Raw genomic sequence first — 19,684 nt, forward strand, 5'->3', positions numbered from 1 at the left:
AGTTATAGTTTATCACTTCTTTATTGGTAACATGTTTCTTTCTCAGGCTGTTTTTGAGATTTTCGTTTTGTCTTTGGATTTCAAGTAATCTTGTCTTGCTTGGGATGTATACCTTTTAGTGATGCGTCTGGATGTCTTTCATCAGTTTTGGATGGTTCTTGGCTATCTCTTCAGATACTGCTTCGTCCGCATTTTCTTGCTTTACTCTTGCTGGGACTTCCGCTCCATGGTGTCAGAGCTCACCGACTCCTCTGTGTATTTCACTTGCCTTTTGTATTTTCCACTTTTCTGTTTCTTTTCTGTAATGGGTATTTTCTTGTGGTCTCTCTTCCATTTACTAAGTTAGTCTTTACCTCAGTCTAAGCTGCTCTAAATGTTACTCTCCGGGTTCTTAATTTTGGTTGATTGTATTTTGCAGAATTTTGTAGAATTCCAGTTTGGTTCCTTTTAAAATATGCCATGCCGCCTTCATAATTTCTAATTCCCTTTTCAAAATTTTCAAGCTTTGCACATATCTCTTTGAGCAGAGTAAGCTATCCCATAAGTTTTGTCTGTGATCTTTTATTTCTTGAGGGTCTTATCTCCCTACGTGCCTGCTTATCTTTGATTCCATACTGTTCATTCTATTTGAAGAGATATTTCCAGAAGTAATTACAGATTTAGGTAAAGATTTTTCTGTTGCTTTTGCCTGGCCCTTGGGATTACCTTTATTCAAACTGAGGTCTTTTTGTGCCTATGGAAGGACTGGTTTAGTTTACTTCTGTGTTATCTCTTCTGGGATCAGCTTTTTGGGGTCTTATTCCAAAGCGGGGGATGGCTCCCTTGGTGGATCTTGTACTCTGACATTTTGTCTTCCTTCCAGTTTTTTGGTTAGGCAAACATTTCCAGGAGCGAAGAAACCCCAGGGTGCCGTGCTCCTCTCTATTCTCTTGGACTGTGCCTGGTAATTCCTTGTTACCACGTCAGTTCTTGGATTACCATCCTACCCCACTTTTTTTTTTTTTAAGGTTTTATTTATTTATTTTTTTGACAGATAGAAAGCGCACAAAGGGAGGCAGAGCAGCAGGCAGGGGGAGAGGGAGAAGCAGGCTTCCCGCTGAGCAGAGAGCCCAACATGGGGCCCAGTCCCAGGACCCCGAGATCATGACCTGAGCTGAAGGCAGTCATTTAACTGACTGAGCCGCCCAGGTGCCCCCCACCCCACTTTTTAAATTAAGGTGTCATATACATATTATAATGTGCACTAATCTTAAATGTATACCCTAAAGGATTTTTATAAATGTAATGAAATGTATAATCGTACCCAGTTGCTCAGTATATAGAACATTTTTGCCACCCCAGAAGGCCATGTCACACACCTTCCCCATCCATAGTACCTTCCTTCCCTGCCTCAGGTAACAATTACTCCGTTTTCTATCACCATAGACTAGTTTTGCATTTTTTGGTTTTCTAGTCAAAATAGTATCACATGGTATGATCTATTCTCTTGTGTCTGATCTAGCTTTTATCATTCAGCATTGTGTAGTATCAATGAAATTTAGCTATGTTTTTGCGCATAACAGAAGTGTTTCTCTTTTGTTGCCCTGTACTTGTTCTAGTTACTGTGGCACCTAAAAAATTGCCTCAAAACTCAGTGGTGTAAGCAGAGACAACATTTATGTTCTGCCCAACGCTGTAATTTGGGCAGTGCTTGTTTTAGCTTCTTTTGGTTTCAAGTTGGGCTGCTCGAAGGCTGGGCCTAATAGTATTTAAAGGTTTGCTCACATGTCTGTTGTGGCCTGAGTGTGCTCACAGCTCGGTGGTGGCAGTGTTCCAAGGGCCCATCCTGCACCCGCGTGCGGTGGGGAGAGGCGTGGAGGGCCGATGAGCCAGACAGACGCTGGATTGCCTCTTATAACTTGGCTTTGAAGCTTAATGCAGTTCTCCTAACATTGCGGTCTATTCTTTGAGGCAGTTAGGAGCCTGCTTAGGTTTAAAAGAGAGGTGAAGCCAACTATACCTCTTGATGGTGAGAGTTGAGATTCTGGAAGAGCATGTGAGACCAGAAACACTGTAGTCACCATTATTGGAAAATATAGTGTGCCATGGGAGTAGCCTCATATGCAAATCTGTCACAGTTTATCCGTTCTGCTCTCAATAGGCATTTCCATTATTTCCAGTTTTGGGCCATTACAATAAGGCAGTTGTGAGTACTCTTCTATGTGTATTTTGTTGGATTTATGCACTTCCTTCTTTTGGAAATATCCTTGGGTATGGCACTGTTGAGTAATGAGTAGATATAGTTTAGCTTCTGTAGTTATTATCAGTTTTTCAAAGTAGTTACGCCATTTAATATCCTCATATTTTTAAGAATTAATATATATATATATATATATATATTTGTCTAGCCTTTTTTTTTTTAAGATTTTATTTATTGATTTGTCAGAGAGAGGGAGCATAAGCAGGGGGAGCAGCAGGCAGAGGGAGAAGCAGGCTTTCTGCTGAGCAGGGCGCCCAATACGGGACTCCATCCCAGGACCCTGGAATCATGACCTGAGCTGAAGGCAGACACTTAACCGACTGAGCCACGCAGGTGTCCCTTTGTCTAGCTTTTAAATTTGTCTTTAAATCAAGAGGATTGGTGTGTAATATGTGGTCTAGCTTTGTTGGAAATGTAGGTCCCTTATCTTTTGCTTTCCCAGCCAAATGCTTAATTATTAGAAAATGGGGACTAGGTAGAATAGTCTGATTGTGAAGTAACAGTAGCAGTAATTTTTAAAGAAGCATTTTAGAATATGTATTCAAATTAGTGCTGTTTATAGCTAGCATTAGCGGGCCATCTGCATTAATTGCTGAAGAGAAATTTCTTTCTTTTTTTTTTTTTTAAGATTTTATTTATTTGACAGGCAGAGATTACAAGTAGGCAGACAGGCAGGCAGAGAGAGAGAGGAGGAAGCAGGCTCCCCACTGAGCAGAGAGCCCAACGCGGGGCTCAATCCCAGGACCCTGGGATCATGACCTGAGCCGAAGGCAGAGGCTTTAACCCACTGAGCCACCCAGGTGCCCCGAAATTTCTGAAATTTCTTTTTACAATTTGCTTTCTGGGACTATTGAGACCCGTCCCTCAATTTATATCACATTTTGTTTTTGATCCAATGCTATATCATGAGTTCGAATTCTAAACTCATTCACCAGACTTGCTTGGGAAATATTTTTCAATCGCACAAAATTTTTCCTACAAAATTTATAATCTGCCATCACAAAGGATTTCCAGAAGAATGCCGTCCAAGTTCTTCCCTCAGACTCAGGTTACTTTTGACTACTTCACTACTAATAGTCATTTTAACTTTTTTCCAAGTGTCATTTGAATCTTTGAATCTGATTTGCTTGCTCGCTCTTTCTTTCAACGAACATTTTAGACCAATTTGTTTTAGCTCATACCTGGTTTTCTGCAATAATTTATTGATTGATCCTACTAATAATAATGTTTAGGAAGTTAGAATTCTCCTAGTTATTCATTGAATCAAGATTGGTTTTTAGGTCATAAATCTTACGGTGCTAGAAAGAGAACTTGGGGCGCCTGGGTGGCTCAGTGGGTTAAGTCTCTGCCTTCAGCTCAGGTCATGGTCTCAGGGTCTTGGGATGGAGCCCCTCAACGGGCTCTCTGCTCAGCAGGGAGCCTGCTTGCCCCTCGCTCTCTGCCTGCCTCTTTGCCTACTTGTGATCTCTCTGTCTGTTAAATAAATAAATAAAATCTTTAAATTAAAAAAAAAAAAAGAATGAGAACTTAAAAATCATTTCAACTTGGGGTGCCTGGGTGGCTTAGGTAGTTAAGCATCTCTTAATTTTGGCTTGGGTCATGATACGGAGTTGTGAGATGGAGCCCTGTGTCCTGTTGCCTGCTCAGCATGGAGTCTGCTTGAGTTTCATTCCTCCCTCTTATTCCCCTGCCCCCGCCCCCTGCCACCCTTCCCCACACTTGTGTGTGCTCTCTCAAATAAGTAAATAAAATCTTTTTATTTACTTATTTGAGAGAAAGAGAGAGAGCGAGCATGAGCAGGGGGAGGAGCAGACAGAGGAACAGACTCCCTGCCGATGGGCGGACACCATGTGGAGCTCCATCCCTGAACTCTGGGATCATGACCTGAGCCAAGGCAGATGCTTAACTGATGCCACCCAGGCCCCCCTACATAAATGAAATCTTAAGAAAGATCGTTTCAACTTATTTACTTAATAATAAGACCTGAATAAAGCTGAGTCAGTAGTAGTTTATAAAAAATATTTAGTTTACCAAATCATTCTTTCACGCATAATCCCTTGACAGTCTTGAGTGGTAGGTGGGTTAGAAATTTTAACTCTCATTTCACAGATGAAGACACTCTCAGAGCACTGAAGTGACTTGATCTAAAGTCCTAGAGCTGGGTCACAGCAGAGCTGTGCCTCTTGCATCTAGGACTTCTTATATGTGGAGTGATTTTTCTTGCAAGGCTCACAATCTGTTGAATTCCGATTTTATCGACTACATGAATTTTCCTGTCTTCAGCTTTCAGTGTTTACATTTTAAGGCTCATAAAATTTACCATTTTCATTCAGCACAGGGTCTTTGCATGACCTGAAGCTCTTCACTCCAGTTTCCCCCACAGTACTTTTGTCCTGGTTATGTTTTGTTAGTGGCAAGAGGGCTGGGACCGGGTTTGTCTTGATTTTTTTATCTCAAGCCCCTTCAGAAGTTTTTGCATATTGTCTAACTGAATAAGTATTTATTGAATGGATGGTTGGATTCTTGTATTTAGAATCTAACTGGAGATAGTTTGGAATTTTTAGCTGAATTTTTAAAATGGTGCCAGGCCTCTGAAAATCAGATATATTGTATCCTTCATTTTAGCTTTTATCTGCAGAGCTCAGGCATTATATGCAGTTCTGATAGTATGTATCAACTGCATTAAGCAAATACAACATGTGAACAAGTTATAAGCTTCTTTTGAAAGGTTCTCCCTCTGTAACTGTAAGTAAGGAAGTTTGGGAAAGGACTTTTGTTTTTCTAAACACCTAGAAATGACCTGTTTACCAGTGTATAGCTACTAGAATTTGATAAGTCCTTCTGGAAACCTAACTGGAATTCTACCTGCAGAAGGGGAAATTAGACCTCGTTCTTATCTGATGCTTCATTAACATACACGTGTAAACAAACCAAGGAAATCAAATGATTTCACATTTTGCCTATCTCATTCTTAATCTTATTAGCAGGAAATATGTTGTTGATTTAGTGAATAGGATAAACAAATCTCCTTTCACTCTAGTGATAATGGAAGATTCCCTTTACTTCTCTTGAGCTGGGAAACTATTTAAAGCTTTTCAAATTTAGCTTTGTGTTTCAAGGGATATAAATTGTAGAAAGAACACTTTTTATAGAATGACCAAGAATTGGCCAAGTACAGTGGGGAGACTTTCTACGTCAGTAAATGATGAGTTTAATACTAACTGAAGTTCTTTCTTTATCTGAGTGAGAAGGCATTACCTGGGAATTTTGCCTCGACATACATTTGAACTCATGAACTGTGAATCTGAATTAAGAAAGAAAGGTAGTAGACTTACTGTGTTGTAAGTGCCACAGGGATAGTTAGGATCTTTGTTCTGCTCTTGGCTATGTCTCCAGAGCCTAGAACGCTGCCTGACTCATAATAGCTGCTCAGTAAATATTTATTGAAGGAATAGTAAACTTCTGTATTATTTATGTGTTTTAAATTTAAAAACCTAACATAAATCATTTAAGGTTTATAGGCCTCTGGGAAATAAATTTAAATTGGTTGAGGCATCATTTCTGATAATTCTTGCTGTGAGAAAGTTGCATAAAGTACAGCACTGAGCACTCATTCATTCCCTGTCATTAAATTTTCTTGTGCCATTCAAAAATGGATATCTGAAAAAAAAATAAATAAAAATGGATACATGTGAGTCTATTATTTTATAATATTATTATATATATTATTATTATATATTATATTTATATATAAATTAACAGTGGTTCATTTAGTGCATCCCTTATTATTGGACATTTAAGTTGTTTGTAATTTTTTTTTTTTCTGTTACAAATAATGGCTCAATGAAGGAAATTTTCTTAAGCTCTTTCTTGGGATGGCAGTTCAACACATAGCAATGTTGCAAAACAGGATCTAGGAATTTCTACTAGAAAATGAACTTGGATTGTACAACTCTGAAGGTGAGATCAGAAGCTTTAGCGATCAGACAGCTGAGTTCAGCCAGCACAAATGGTAACAATTCTTTTCTGCTTTTAAGTGTGGATAATGTATAATCATCAGTCTTTGCACAGGAAAGCTCTCTTGCAATTAGTAGTAGAGCTGCCTACCACTTGGTATTGTCTTAGCTTTTAGAGAATGAATGAGTCACTACAACTCTTTCTACCTCTTAATTATAGTTTAAAGATCATAAATGCATTTAACTCCTTTATATAGGTTATGTGACCTTTATTCTTCCTTTCTTTGAGAGAGAGAGAGAGAGAATGAGCAGGGGAGGAGCAGAGGCAGAGAGAGAAGGGCTCCCCACTGAGCAGGAGCCTGATGCAGGGTGTGATCCCAGGACCCTGGTCATGACTCAATGGATGGAGCCACCCAGGCGCTCCATGTTGTGTTACTTTTATTTATAATCATTTCACGTAGCAAATTTATTGGAAATTTTTTGCTTTTTTATATGGAAATATCATAAAATATTGTTTATACAAAAAACAGTGTGTAAGGTGTGTTACATAATGGTGTCTGTACTATCTGGTCCTTCAACTTAAGTGATAGGAGAACATGATCAGTACCCTCTAGGATCGCATCTCTGCTTCTCTATCCCACTGTTTGTCCTGAGGAAACCAGCAGCCTCAACATTCAGGTCTAACATTCTCTTGCTTTTCTGTTAAAGTATAAGTCTGTATGTCCCTAAACAACTTATTGTTAATTTTATGTATTTTGGAAATTCATGTAAATGGTATCACTATGTGTGTGTGTATATGTTCATAAATTTAGTGAGTAAAGTTTTCTAGTAAAACTAAAACTCACAAATTGAATTTACATTTAAAGTTAATGTCCTCCTTCTCTGTATTAGTCATCTTTTGCAGTAATAATGCTCTGTAACAAACCACTGCAAAATTCCAGTAGTGTAAAATGACACACATTTTTTTTTTAGCTCATGGGTTTGGCAGTCTCTGCTAGGTGTGGCTTTGTCTATAAGCTGTGGGGTGGGTTCGGTTATGTGCTAGGTGTCTACTCATTCTAGGTCCAGTAGCTATCTGGGGTGTGTGGTCGGGGAGCAAGAGAACTCAGACAAGCACAGTGCTCTTAGAATCTCCACTTAGGACCCGTGCAGTGTCAGTCAAGTCCCCAAATCCATGAGGTGGGGAGTATATGCCCCTCCTGGGGAAGCCACAGCAAGAGGAACAAAAGACAGTGTCCGCCATATCTTCCTCCTGAATAACAGCATACAAACTTGGGATATTTCCATTCTTATTACCTCCCTTCTAGGTTACATGCTGTTGGTCAGTACTTTAACTCCTTTGTTTTTGTTTTTGGTAACTCCTAATTTAGAAATCTTACCTCAAATACTTGTTTGCATTTAGTCATGTTTACTGTTTTTTTCTCACCATCCTTTTCTGTATTTCATTCCTCTTTGGCATCATTTTCCTACTTTGTGACTATAGTTTTGGAAGCATCCTTAACGAGGATCTGTTTACTGTATATTCTGTATGTATCTGAAATTTTCATTATTTTGTCATTTTTCTTGGAAAGATAGTTTAGCTGAGTATATAATTATAGTTCACGTTTCTTCCTCTTAGAACTTTGAAGATATTATTCTAGTGTTTTCTGGCTCCTGTTGCAGTTAATAAATCAGGTGTAGGTCTGTTGCTTTGTAAGCAATCTGTTTTTTGTTTCTGGTTGTTTTTAAGAACTCTTTGTATTTGATGTTTCACAGTTTCACAATGATATCTCTCAGGGTCAGTTTCCATTTTATTTATACTTTCTGGAATTTGCTGAATGTGAGTCTGTACATTAGTATCTTTCATCAATTCAGGAAAAGTCTTAGCTGTTGTCTTTTTGCAGATTATCACTCCCTCATTCTTTTTTTTTTTTTTTAAGATTTTATTTATTTATTTGACAGAGAGAAATTACAAGTACACTGAGAGGCAGGCAGAGAGAGAAGGAAGCAGGCTCCCTGCTGAGCAGAGAGCCTGATGCGGGTCTCCATCCCAGGACCCTGAGATCATGACCTGAGCCGAAGGCAGCGGCTTAACCCACTGAGCCACCCAGGCGCCCGCACTCCCTCATTCTTAATGTTCTCTTTCTAAAACTCCACTTAGATATACATATTAGATGTTTTAATTTATTTTTCATGTCCCTTAATCTTCCTTTATGTTTTTTATCTTTCTTTGTTGGATTTTGGGTAATTTTAGATCTGTCTTCCGGTTCAGGGGCATCTGGCAGGCTTAGTTGGGAGACCATGTGACTCTTGATCTGTGGATTGTGAATTTGAGCCCTGTGTTGGGTATAGAGATTTCAACAAAAATAAATAAACTTAAAAAAAAAAAAGTTATTCAGATCTATCATCTAGTCCATTAATTCTCTGTTTAGCAGAACTTACTTTGCTGAACTTGTCTATTGAGGTTAATTTTAGTTATCCTGTTTTTCACCTGATTCTTTTCCTAATCTGTTGCCTTCTTTTTTGCTTGTATTTTCCATTTCCTGTTGTATTTTGAAACATTAGAGTCCTTTCCTCTTTAACTCTTTGTGATTACTTAATTCTCTTGAATCTCGCTTATGCCTGTTTTTAAAAGTTTGAGCTAATTTTTACTGTAACTGTATCTGTGGAAATGCTTGTGAGACCTGGCTTAAGAGTGCTTTCTCCCAGAAAGAGTTTGTGGTTGAGGACACTGTTAAACCAGGGTGACTTGATTTCTAGGCTTGAGACTTTTCTAACATGCAAGTGTATGGACTTGAACTTGAAACTTGTGTGAAGTTTGATTTTGGTTACAGATCTACAGTGGATTTTCCCTTCCCCTTCCCCAAATACAAAGAAACCTGGACTCAGGAGAAAATTCTCCTTCATCCTTCCTTTGGGACAGATTTTTTTTTTTCCCGTAGTTTATTCTTTTTATTGAAGATGCAGTTCTTCAGGGGCAGGCTTTATATGCTTAACTGTAGTCCGACTTCCCATGTTGTACAGTGTGAAGCTTCGACTTTGTCCCATGCATGACTGTCAACACTGAAAGCCCTTCAGCATTGTCCAGTAGAATTTTCTGTGATGATGGAAATGTTACACATCTCTGCTAATACAGCAACCAGTAGCCACATTAGAAATCCTGTAGTATGATAAAGGAATGGAATTTTAAATTTCACATGGTGTTAATGAATTTAAATTTCAAAAGTTATGTGTGGCTAGTGGCTACAGTATTGGACAGTGCAGCTTGGTTATGGGAGATTGTCAAATGCCTTTAAGGCCTTTGCTGGCAACATTGCCTACTGACCATTCTCTTTTGTGCTCCTGTTCATGTTTTTGGTCTCTAAGGATTTCTCTTAGTTGCTTATGAGCTTTGCTATGCTCTTAAAAGAATAAACCTTGTGTTTTATAAAATATGTTTGATGTCATGTCGCAAGAGGGTTGGTTCCCAGTCCATTTGGACATGAGAATCTCAGACACAAATACCTGACAACTGTATTTTTAGTTGGAGAGGTACTTATCTTGAATGATAAAAATTGGAACGTTTGATTTTTTTTATTTGTATTTTTTTTATTGTGGTAAAATATACATAGGATTTAACATTTTAATCTTTTTTAAGTACCCAGTTCAGTGGTATTAAGCACATTTACATTGATGTACAACCATCACTATCCATTTCCAGAACTTTTCTCATCTTCCCAAACTGAAATCCTGTCCCCATCAAACACCAACTCCCATTTTCCCCACCCCCCGCCAGCTTGTGGCAGCCACCATTGTACTTTCTGTCCCTGAATTTGACTTTTTGAGGTGCCTCATGTAAGTGGAATAATAGGATATTCATCTTACATATGAATGGCTTTCACTTAGCATAATTGTTCTCAAGATTAAATTGGATTTTCTAAAATTATAATTTGTGATGAGAGTGGAAGGAGGGAGAGTCCATCAGCTTGCAGTGGACATTGACATTCTTGTGAATGTCTTTCAGTAGGAGAAGTTCATCAACAATCAAATAAGTTACTGTGAGTTTGGTCTCCTGAAAGAATATTATTAGAAACAATAGAATGTGATACCATATGTTGTGGTTCATAATTCTGTTCAATTTAAGTTTTAACATAATTAACATAGGGACTGCTGAGCTAGTTCTAGAATAGATTATCTGGTGTTATAAAAAGCAGAAGTCCTTTCAGATCCTTTGGGAGGTTTTAACTGTCTAAAAGTATCAGAAATTATTTTTAGGTCATGTAGTGCCTCCAATAAAGAAAGGGATTTGGTGGAGTTTGCTTTACTTTTAAGTAGACCCTGAGTGCCCAGTCAGGATGGGTTGGGTATCCTTAGGCCAGCTCGTCATTCATGTCTATCAAGTTTTGTCAGAAAAGTTAGAGGAGTCACTTGAAAGAACTAGGATTAGGTTAGCATGATTATAAATTCTCATGCTGAGAATGAACAGCTTGGCACAAGTTCCTAGAAAATGAGTTTAAAGGCCAGATTTTATGGAAATACGCCAACATACCTTTTATGCGAAGCTGTGGAATTAAGACAAATTACTTTTTTTTTCCCCTCTTGGATGGTGTGAAAAACAAAGTTAGATTTTTTTTTCTTTTTTGTATGTCCAGTGGGAGGGAATAGCATTTAGAGAAGGAGAAAGAGAATGAGCACATTGTATGCCATGTTCTTCTGAACTGCCTTGTTGCTTAAAGAGTTCCCAGACTACCTGCTTTGAGAGTAGATACGAAGACCTGCATTTCAAAGCTGTGATTAGGGTAAAGAATCTTGAACCAGTGTATTCAGTTATAAGTAATTTCAAAGTATATTACTAAATAAGAACTACTCCATGACATTGTGCGGTCATTCCAATACAAACATTGTTGCAGATTTGTAAAGTATATTCATCACTTTAAATGGCAAGATGATCAATGCACTGTTTATGAGTTTTATTATCCTGGCATTTTTGAAGTTACTAATTTCGGTGCTAAGAAAATTCTTGATGTCTTAGGAACTTCAAGTCTTGAATACGTATTTGTTCAGCATTTTATGATTATGGTTAGGAGGAGCGCACTTCTTAGTGCATTGTGCTTTGATGTTGCCCTTTAGGAATTTTAAATTTAAGATCGAAAACTTCAACATAAACAGGATAAAAAGTCCCCAGCTAAAGAGACTCTTAGAGAGGAAGGGAACTTCTGGATCATCTACCAATGTTAATCTCCTTTGTGTATCTGTGACGTGGGATTGCCTTCCCATGTCGTCATCATTCAGTATGCTCTGGGGGTCAGCATGTCTGACCTCATAGTGCCCTGGGAGGGAAAACAGGTCTGATGGACCCTGTGAAGCGCCATCAAGAGTGTGTATTTATAGTGAGAAGCTTACATCCCGTATTCTAAAACTAACATGTAGATTATATGTTGTTTTAGATTTTCCATACAACTTCTCATTTCCTTTGGGATAAGTGGGTTATCTGGAAGTGAAAATCATAGTGTTTACTGCATAGATAAAGAAGAAAGCGTGTGGGGTGGGGGTCAGGTGATTATGCAGCAGCTCCGTGATTATATGCCGCTGCTAATTACAGTCTGCGAGTCATGCTGCGCATACAGATTTTCATTTTGTAAATTTGTATTTCTCATGTATGTTACATGGCACGAGTAAAGAAGTATATAGATGGGATAAGCATTATTTCTTCAAAAAAATGTTACCTGAACTTTAATCGATTTCAGAATCAGAGGTCCTTAGTACTAGGCTATTTTCTTAATCGTCTTAAAAGATAATTGTCACTTCTTGAAGTTGCAAAAAGTAGTTTATCAGTTAGTGAAGAAAGCTGTACATGAGGAAGCACAGTGCAAATTTTATACTGAATTTTAATTTATCTATGGAATCTTATTATTAGATCTGGGAGGCACTTATCATCCATGGATACATTGAAATACAGCATTAGTCTTTATGCCTCATTTTTAAAAATATGTTAATGAAGTAAGGAAGATATAGTTTGTATTTATACTAATACAGGTTGATGCTTTATCTTGCCTTGAAGTGAAAAGAACCAAATATGAAATGTTTTATGTAGCATTTTTGAAGTGTATTTTAAGAATACTTAAAGAAAATCCCTTGAAAGGAAACGTGCCCCACATAGTTGCATAGATGTAATGGCGTTGTGTGGTGAGAGATTTTTTCTATTTTGCTGCTGTTTACAGTTTTTTAAAAACAATGAAACGATATTTTATAATGAGGAAAATGCCCACTATTAGAGAAGGAAGGGAACTATTAGAGAAGGAGGAGGAAGGGAACTATTAGAGAAGGAGTTATAGGAATAACTTTGGTCGTTTTATTTTGATAGTTTATATGAATTATTTATGTGTAATCCAAAAAAATCTAGCAGCTGTGATATGCTATATCTACCCAATATGGAGTGCTTCCTTTCTAGGACTCACTTATGTGGGAAAGGGGGAAGGAATAAGATTTTAGTAAGTGAAGACCAAGGACACCTGTTAATAAGTTTCTGTGTGATAATTATTTTATACACAGTATTTGCTTTTGAGATAACGTCTTACAAAGGAAAGATGAATGTTAAAGATTGATAGGTCTTTTTTTAATATTTAGATGACACCAGAGTGTTCTTTTAGAAATAGAAAATTGTCAAAATGATTATTTTCATTACCTTTTAGAAGATTTTATTTTAAATGCTGACCTTTAGAAAAGATGATTTCTTTCTCTTTGTTTTCTGACCAGGACATGTATTCTTCTGAGAAGCTTTGGGCAGCAGATTCTGGTTTACTCTCCGATCGGGACAGCCTACAGGGACATTTCCAGTCATGAGTAAGTGTCCATCTTTGTTTTAATTTCAGGGGCCTCAGGAGCATTTGTGGAGTACTCAAAGAGAAGAAAAAATTTGTTATGGGACAGACTGGAATTATGTCACTTCAACAGAGATTATATAATCTGGTTCAGCCCAGTTGTGCACCTGTCTCTATTAGAACAAGGAGATCCTTTCTGATGTTTCATTTATTTGGAGAAGTTAGATGTGCTGAGGAAATCTGTGTCGTTAATTTCTTGGCTGATTTAGTTCTGTTCCCCAAAATATTCTGTTGACTAGTCATTGGAAAGGGACTTGTTAGAAATATGAAGAGGGAAACAGACTCATAAATATAGAAGACAAGTTAGTGGTTGCCAGAGGAGAAGTGGGTGGGGGAAAAAGAAATGAATTTGAAGAGGGAAAATTTAAGTTTAAGTTGACCTAATTAGCAGAGGTTTAATTGTGTGAAGCTTAATCATTAGATAACATGTGTCAGTATTGTATTTAAGAAAAAAAAAGATGTCTTTGATAGTGTCTTTGGTGGAATGAGAAGCAAGTATATCCTAAAAGACTTCGCAGATTTGATACAGATTTTATGTTCTCAGTCTAAGGGGATTGTACTATATGTAATATTTTCTGCCATTCCAATCCACTATTTCCAATGAGGAGGAGAGCTGGATTTTACTCTTTTGTATTAACTGTTTACTTTTAGAGAGTGAGGGAAGAATTAAGATTTTTACCCTGTGATCATATGAGAGTTTTGATGTACTTTAAAAAAAGTACAGCGTCTCTGGTTACGAGAACTTTGGCATAGAGTGAGCATTTCCTACTGGGGAATATAATGTTGGAGAGTTCAAAAATTTTCACATGTAATTCATAATGATTATATTTATTTTAATCCGAATAGTTATTCTTAACATCGATTGAAATAATTAGGCTGTTTTTGACAAATGAAAATGAGGCTGTTGTTATTGTGAAATCTTTGAGTGCTTTCTGCTAAGAATAATATTGCAAGAAATGAGCTCTGATATTTGAGACTTTTCAGTGGGCTACTTTGTCAGTGGTGTGCTTTGAATAAACTAGGATAGTTGCTAGATGAGTTCAAATACAGATTAGAGGGGAAGCAGCTTTTGATATTTCCACTCCATTGATAGGAAATTTTGTCAGAACGTTTGTCTACCAAAGAGTGCCAGCTCATAGTAAAGATGGAAGTAGGAATTTATGAAGACTAAGAAATGTCAGGCATTTTAACTTAAAAATGCTTACTGCACTTTGGGAAATTTTCATTTTACTTTGTAATCTTAGTGTTCAGTTAGCATCACCATTACAGAGTTCTTTGAGGCCAGGTATGCTCTTTCATTTTTGAATCTTAGAGTCTAACAGTGTCTTGTATGCAGCTGCCCTTAAAAATTCAGAGCCCTGTGTGGACAAGGGCAGAGGTGCGGGATAGCTCGTTAGGTGACTAATAATAAATTGTCTGAACCTTGTACAAGTTTTTACTTGTAAACACAATGGCTGTATTTCATTTGTAATATTTTTGTCTTTTTTTATATCCATTAGTTCTTTTCTCATTTCTGCTTGTTTTTATTTTAAAAATTTGGTTCTTTTATTAGTCTTTTATCTCTTTGTGGATCTTTATGTGCTTATTTTGAAGTCTCTTTCAGATCACTTGATTTTATTTTTTGTTTTGTCTCCAGTGAATTTATATTGTGGCTGTTGATGCTGTTGGAGTTTTCATCATGTTCTGCAATTTTGCAGGCTCATTCTGATGAAAATTCTTTCTCTTTCTCCTAGGTCTTTGTCTTTTTGTGATTTTCCCTGCTGGTCTGGCAGCTTTGCAGTTGTCTCTGCCTGCCTTTGGAGTTCCCAGATCAGAATCAGGTCTTGTGTTAGTGGATCAGAGCACCAGCCCCGTGGTGATGCTGGTGATATCACAGATTCTCTCACCGAGTCAGCTGGCATTAGGTCAGCAACTTCCTCAGTAGTGGCTTCAGCACGCTTAGCTAAAAAGCCTTCTTCAGTCCAGTTTCTTAATCCAGGACTAGTGCCACTCCTGCCCCTGGTTTTAGGCAAGGACCCTGCTTTGCACGGAACTCCTTTATGTACAGTTACCCCATGGGATTTACTTCCTGCTGCCTTTTCCTGCTTTGGGGCCTCACACTTGGTGTTCCTGTTAGATTTCTGATCGAGAGATGTTGAACATGTTTAGGGGCATAGGTGGGTCATTTTAGTGACTTGTTTTTTATGTTTTATCTGGTTACTTCTCTGCGTATTGTGAAGACCAGAGAGTCATAAAGAGTGAACATATAATCGGAAGTTTATGAACATAAAGTTCAAACTTCTTACTTTACGTTGAAGATTAGAAAGCCCCCAGCCAGTTTCTGCTTAGTTCCCCAACTCCTAGGGTTCCTCTTTGTTATCCTTGCGTCACGTTTCCTTGCTAGTCGAGCCCCATCATGCTTCCTCCTGTAGCACCCTGCTTGCCTCACTCTAGTTCCTGTCCTACTCTTCAAAATCACACAGTTGTTCATTCTTATTTTCATGTAGTGTAAGATCCTTGAGGCCAAAGATTTTTATTACTAGCATGAAACACTTTTCCTGGCACTTAATAGGTGCTCAATAAATAACGCATGGCTTTGGGTGTTCCTAAGTAACATCCTTTAGTATGGGGTAGCTGTTCCATGTGTTACTCTCTTTAGGTGAAATTTAAGCTGATCCCATGTGAAGGGAGATTGAGGGCTGGGGTGAGGGGAGAGAGAGAGAGAGAGAGAGAGAGAGAGTGTGTGTGTGTGTGTGTGTGTGTGTGGAGTGTGGCATAGGATAGAGTGTTGGCGAGGAAGTGAGACAGTGTGAGAAAGGCATGGAGGCATAACTCTGCGTGGTTGAGCATTTGGGAGCATAGAAATGAGGAATGACGTAGAGACAGGGAGAGAGAAAGCTGGAGGAGGTGTAGTCAGGGTCTGGGGCAGGGACGTTCAGAAGTTCGCATTTCACCCTGCAGGGCTTAAGGAGCTGTTGAAGGATTTCAGTTAGGGGAGCAACTGAAGATTTCGTTATGGAAAAATTACTCTGACAAATAGACATTTTTGTTAGATATAAGTTAAAAAGATTGGTCATAGGCCATATTTGCCTTGTAGCTTTTTTCTTAGTTTTCAGCCCATTTTAGACTTTCTTTGAAGTAGGCTGTGAGTTTCTTATTCCTGCCAATGTGACGGCTTTCTGTACTGACAGAAGTCATTCTTGAGTAGACCACTGTGACCATAGGTTAGGGAGTGTTACTGTGTCTGTGTTAAGATGTAGTTTTTAGGGGGTTGTAAGTTTTCAAAATGGTGGAAACTGAATATATCAGAGTTTTGGTTTTTGAAAAAAAAAAATAGTGAAGAATCATAGTACAGGTTAAAAAATAGGAAGATACATCTTTGAAGTCTAGATAGGATTTCCAAACCTGCATCTGGGTGAGAATGATGGGTAACTAAAGTTTTGGGGTTTTTTTTGTTTGTTTGTTTTCTTCAGTATTTCTGTAGAGATTAAAAGAAAGGTTGATACTTGTTATGTCTGGGTGGGTTTTTCTCAGAAGCATTTCCTAGCCCTTTCCGTGTCATGAACTGTGTGGTGGAAGTTGTCCTGCATGCGGGTAAGCTGATGGAGCTCTGCGGGGCTCCGAGGCAGTGGGCTCTGCCCCCTCAGACCAGGCTTGTGCCCAACTGTCCTGTAAGGGGCAGGGATCCCTTCTCTGCACACCTGGGCACGCCTGGGCACCCTAGTTGGGATGCCCCAGCTAAACCCCAGAGAACTGTTTAAATGTTTTAAAATGTTTTTCAGCTTTTGCTCTAGATTTTTATATATTCTGCCCTATTTTGAGGCAAGATATTTATCTGGTGGAAAATGTATTATGTGTGTGCTATGAGTTGTGCATTTCATTGTGGATTGTTGACTGTTACAATCCACAAAAAGCCTTTTGATTTTTAGTGCTTAAATTGTTTCTGTTTTTCTGTATTTGCATATGTTGCAATGTTAAACACTTGTCAACTTTTTTTTTTTCAAAGTTTTGTTTTATCGGGTGGTGCCCAAGATAAAGTATTTATCTGAAAGTTGTTATACTTAAACTGGGCTATAATTTGAAATGGACCTCTTAGATCTTTAATGGAGATTGTAACAACAGGAGTTGTTACACAGCATTGTACAACAGTTTCCAGATGATTATTTTGGTGGAGCAGGTTAAACAAAAACCAACCTAAAAAACACCAAAACCCAAAAATGATTATTTAGGGTACTATTTAATTTTATTTTAACAACTTTTTTTTTAACAACTTTTAACATGAAAAAATAAAGTTTATCTCCTCTACTGTTTGTAAATTTTATCATACATACTGTATTTCATTTTCTTTAGGAAACTTTGGTTCTGTAAGTAATAATGACATATTTTCTAAGAGAGGACTTCTGTGTCAAGTTTCTTCTGACTTGGCAATCCAGGAGTGAATCTTGCACTGGAGTGTTTGATCCGCCCTTTGGCCTAAATAAAGGAGTGAGTTTTTTGACGTCATTTCTGAATATGAAACATTTCTCATTTAAGTGAGGAAAATGTAATGGCAGTGAATAATTTGGGGTGTAATCTGTGGCTTTCTAACAGAGTAGGAACAAATACCTTCATTCTGCGGAGCAGTACACTTTAAGTTCATGCTTAAGTGAGAACAATTTAATATTTGTTAGAACAGATAATGTTATAAATAAGTGATAGATTACTAAGTCCTTCAGGGTGGCAGAAGGATTCTTCTGAGTCTTACTAATGGAACGAATAATATAAGGCTTTCCCTAAGTACTGGCTAAAATTTCTGTGTAGGATAATTATGAAGATATATATCTTGTTTTATGGAAGAGATGTGTACCTTAGAAGTTGGGTAGAGGTTACAGAAAAGAAAACTTACGTTGAATTGTGTTTTGAATACTGGGGTATTTGCATTTAACAGACTCTTGAAAGAAATCCCTTTGTAAACTGTACATATCTATTTGTTATATTAAGACATTTACGCTTGATAAGTTTGGATTTTGGCAGATAAAATTTTAAATGTTAACTAAAGTGAATATATACTTGACCCTTGAATAACACAGGTTTGAACAGTGCCAGTCCTCTTGTATCGTGGAAGTTTTGGATGAGTACGATATAGGACGGTATGGTGACAGATGGTAGGTAGGCCTGTGGAGAGCATAGCACACGGAGTTAGAGCTGTCGGACCCCTGTATGGTACCCTTGAAACTAATGTAACAGAGTGTGGTGACTCTACTTAAAGAAATACAGTGCAGTACTCTAAATGTCTTTTCCTCTTGATTTTCAAAATAGTTTCATCTCTCTAGCCTACTTTATTGTAGGAATACAGCATGCAGGACCTCTGAGGAAGTATATGTTAATCAATTCTGTATCTGTAAGGCTTCTCTTCCAGAGTACTTAACTATTAGTAGTTAAGTTTTTGGGGACTCAGAAGTTAAAGGCAGATTTTCAAACTGTGTCAGGGTTCGGTGCCCATAACTCCCGCCATGTTCAAGGGTCAAGTGTAAAATCAGAATTTTCATGGTGGGGGGTGGGGATTTGGAAGTGTATGGAGAATTTCTGGTTGTCATAGTTACTGGGGAGACCTGCTAGCATTTAGTGGGCTGGGCCAGGTACAGTGTATACCAGTCTGTGTTGAGAAACAGCCTGTGTCTAAGCCATCAGAGCCGTGGCACAGTACACTGTAGGTGCGGTGGTGAAGAATGCCAACAAAAATTGCTTCTCAGATAATTTATTTGATCAGTTTCTTAGTTTAAGGCACTTCACTGTGTTAGTACTGACATTTGAAAATGAAATAAACTTTACTTTTAGCCAGTTTATCATCTTTTGACCACTTGCTGCAAAAAAAATGAGTAATTCTTAGTTTGATAACTGTGGGAAATTTAACATGATTTTAATGTAGTATTTCTTATAGAGTATATTCAATTATAGCATTCAAATATAAGTATAGTATTAAGTTTTTATTGAGATGATTTGCATCATCTAGTGTCTTCTTGTTTTGATAGGTTTTCAAGCTTGTAACAAGAAAAGCTGTAACATTTTAGAACCCAAATTCTTCATATATCTTTTATCCAGTGTACCTATTGTTCACACTTTGTCCATTTAATTCTTTTTTTTTTTTTTAAGGTTTTATTTATTTGACAGAGAGAGATCACAAGTAGGCAGAGAGGCAGGCAGAGAGAGAGAGGAGGAAGCAGTCTCTCTGCCAAGCAGAGAGCCCAGTGCGGGACTCGATCATGACCTGAGCCGAAGGCAGAGACTTTAACCCACTGAGCCACCCAGGTGCCCCATGTCCATTTAATTCTTTCCTGGTCTCCCTTTTTCTTCCTCTTTGTGTCACACACACTAACACATTTACATATATATAAAATAAATTGGTTTGTAGTTAAACAGAACATTTTCTATGAAAATCTAGTTTTCTTTTTTATCAGAAGTCATTTAAATTTGTAGCATAAATGTCACTTACTGTACTATTACAATATAATGTCAGTAAAGCTTCTAAATTACTTTTCCTAGCTAAATCTTAAAATTTCAAATCATTTACCTGCTATTGTTGTTTAAAAATGACATTATTTACATAGGTTTTGCAAGTCTGTCATTAACATTTTTGTTTTAAGCTACAATATATTGCATAATATAGATAAACTTGGTATCTAAATTAACTT

At 37.6% G+C, this 19,684-nt stretch overlaps 1 protein-coding gene across 1 annotated transcript in view; it reads left to right on the forward strand.

Annotated features, from left to right (window-relative positions):
• USP6NL (USP6 N-terminal like) overlaps positions 1–19,684 on the forward strand; it is a 166,960-nt gene that overhangs the window by 5,350 nt on the left and 141,926 nt on the right. Inside the window, exon 2 of the mRNA XM_045087431.1 lies at positions 12,910–12,996. Within this exon, the coding sequence (XP_044943366.1) occupies positions 12,993–12,996 (4 nt within the window). The 5' untranslated portion in view covers positions 12,910–12,992. The remainder of the gene's footprint in view (positions 1–12,909; positions 12,997–19,684) is intronic.

The sequence above is a fragment of the Mustela putorius genome, unplaced genomic scaffold (genome assembly GCF_011764305.1).
Source record: "Mustela putorius furo isolate JIRA1106 unplaced genomic scaffold, ASM1176430v1.1 tig00001130_pilon_pilon_pilon, whole genome shotgun sequence".
Taxonomy (NCBI): domain Eukaryota; kingdom Metazoa; phylum Chordata; class Mammalia; order Carnivora; family Mustelidae; genus Mustela; species Mustela putorius.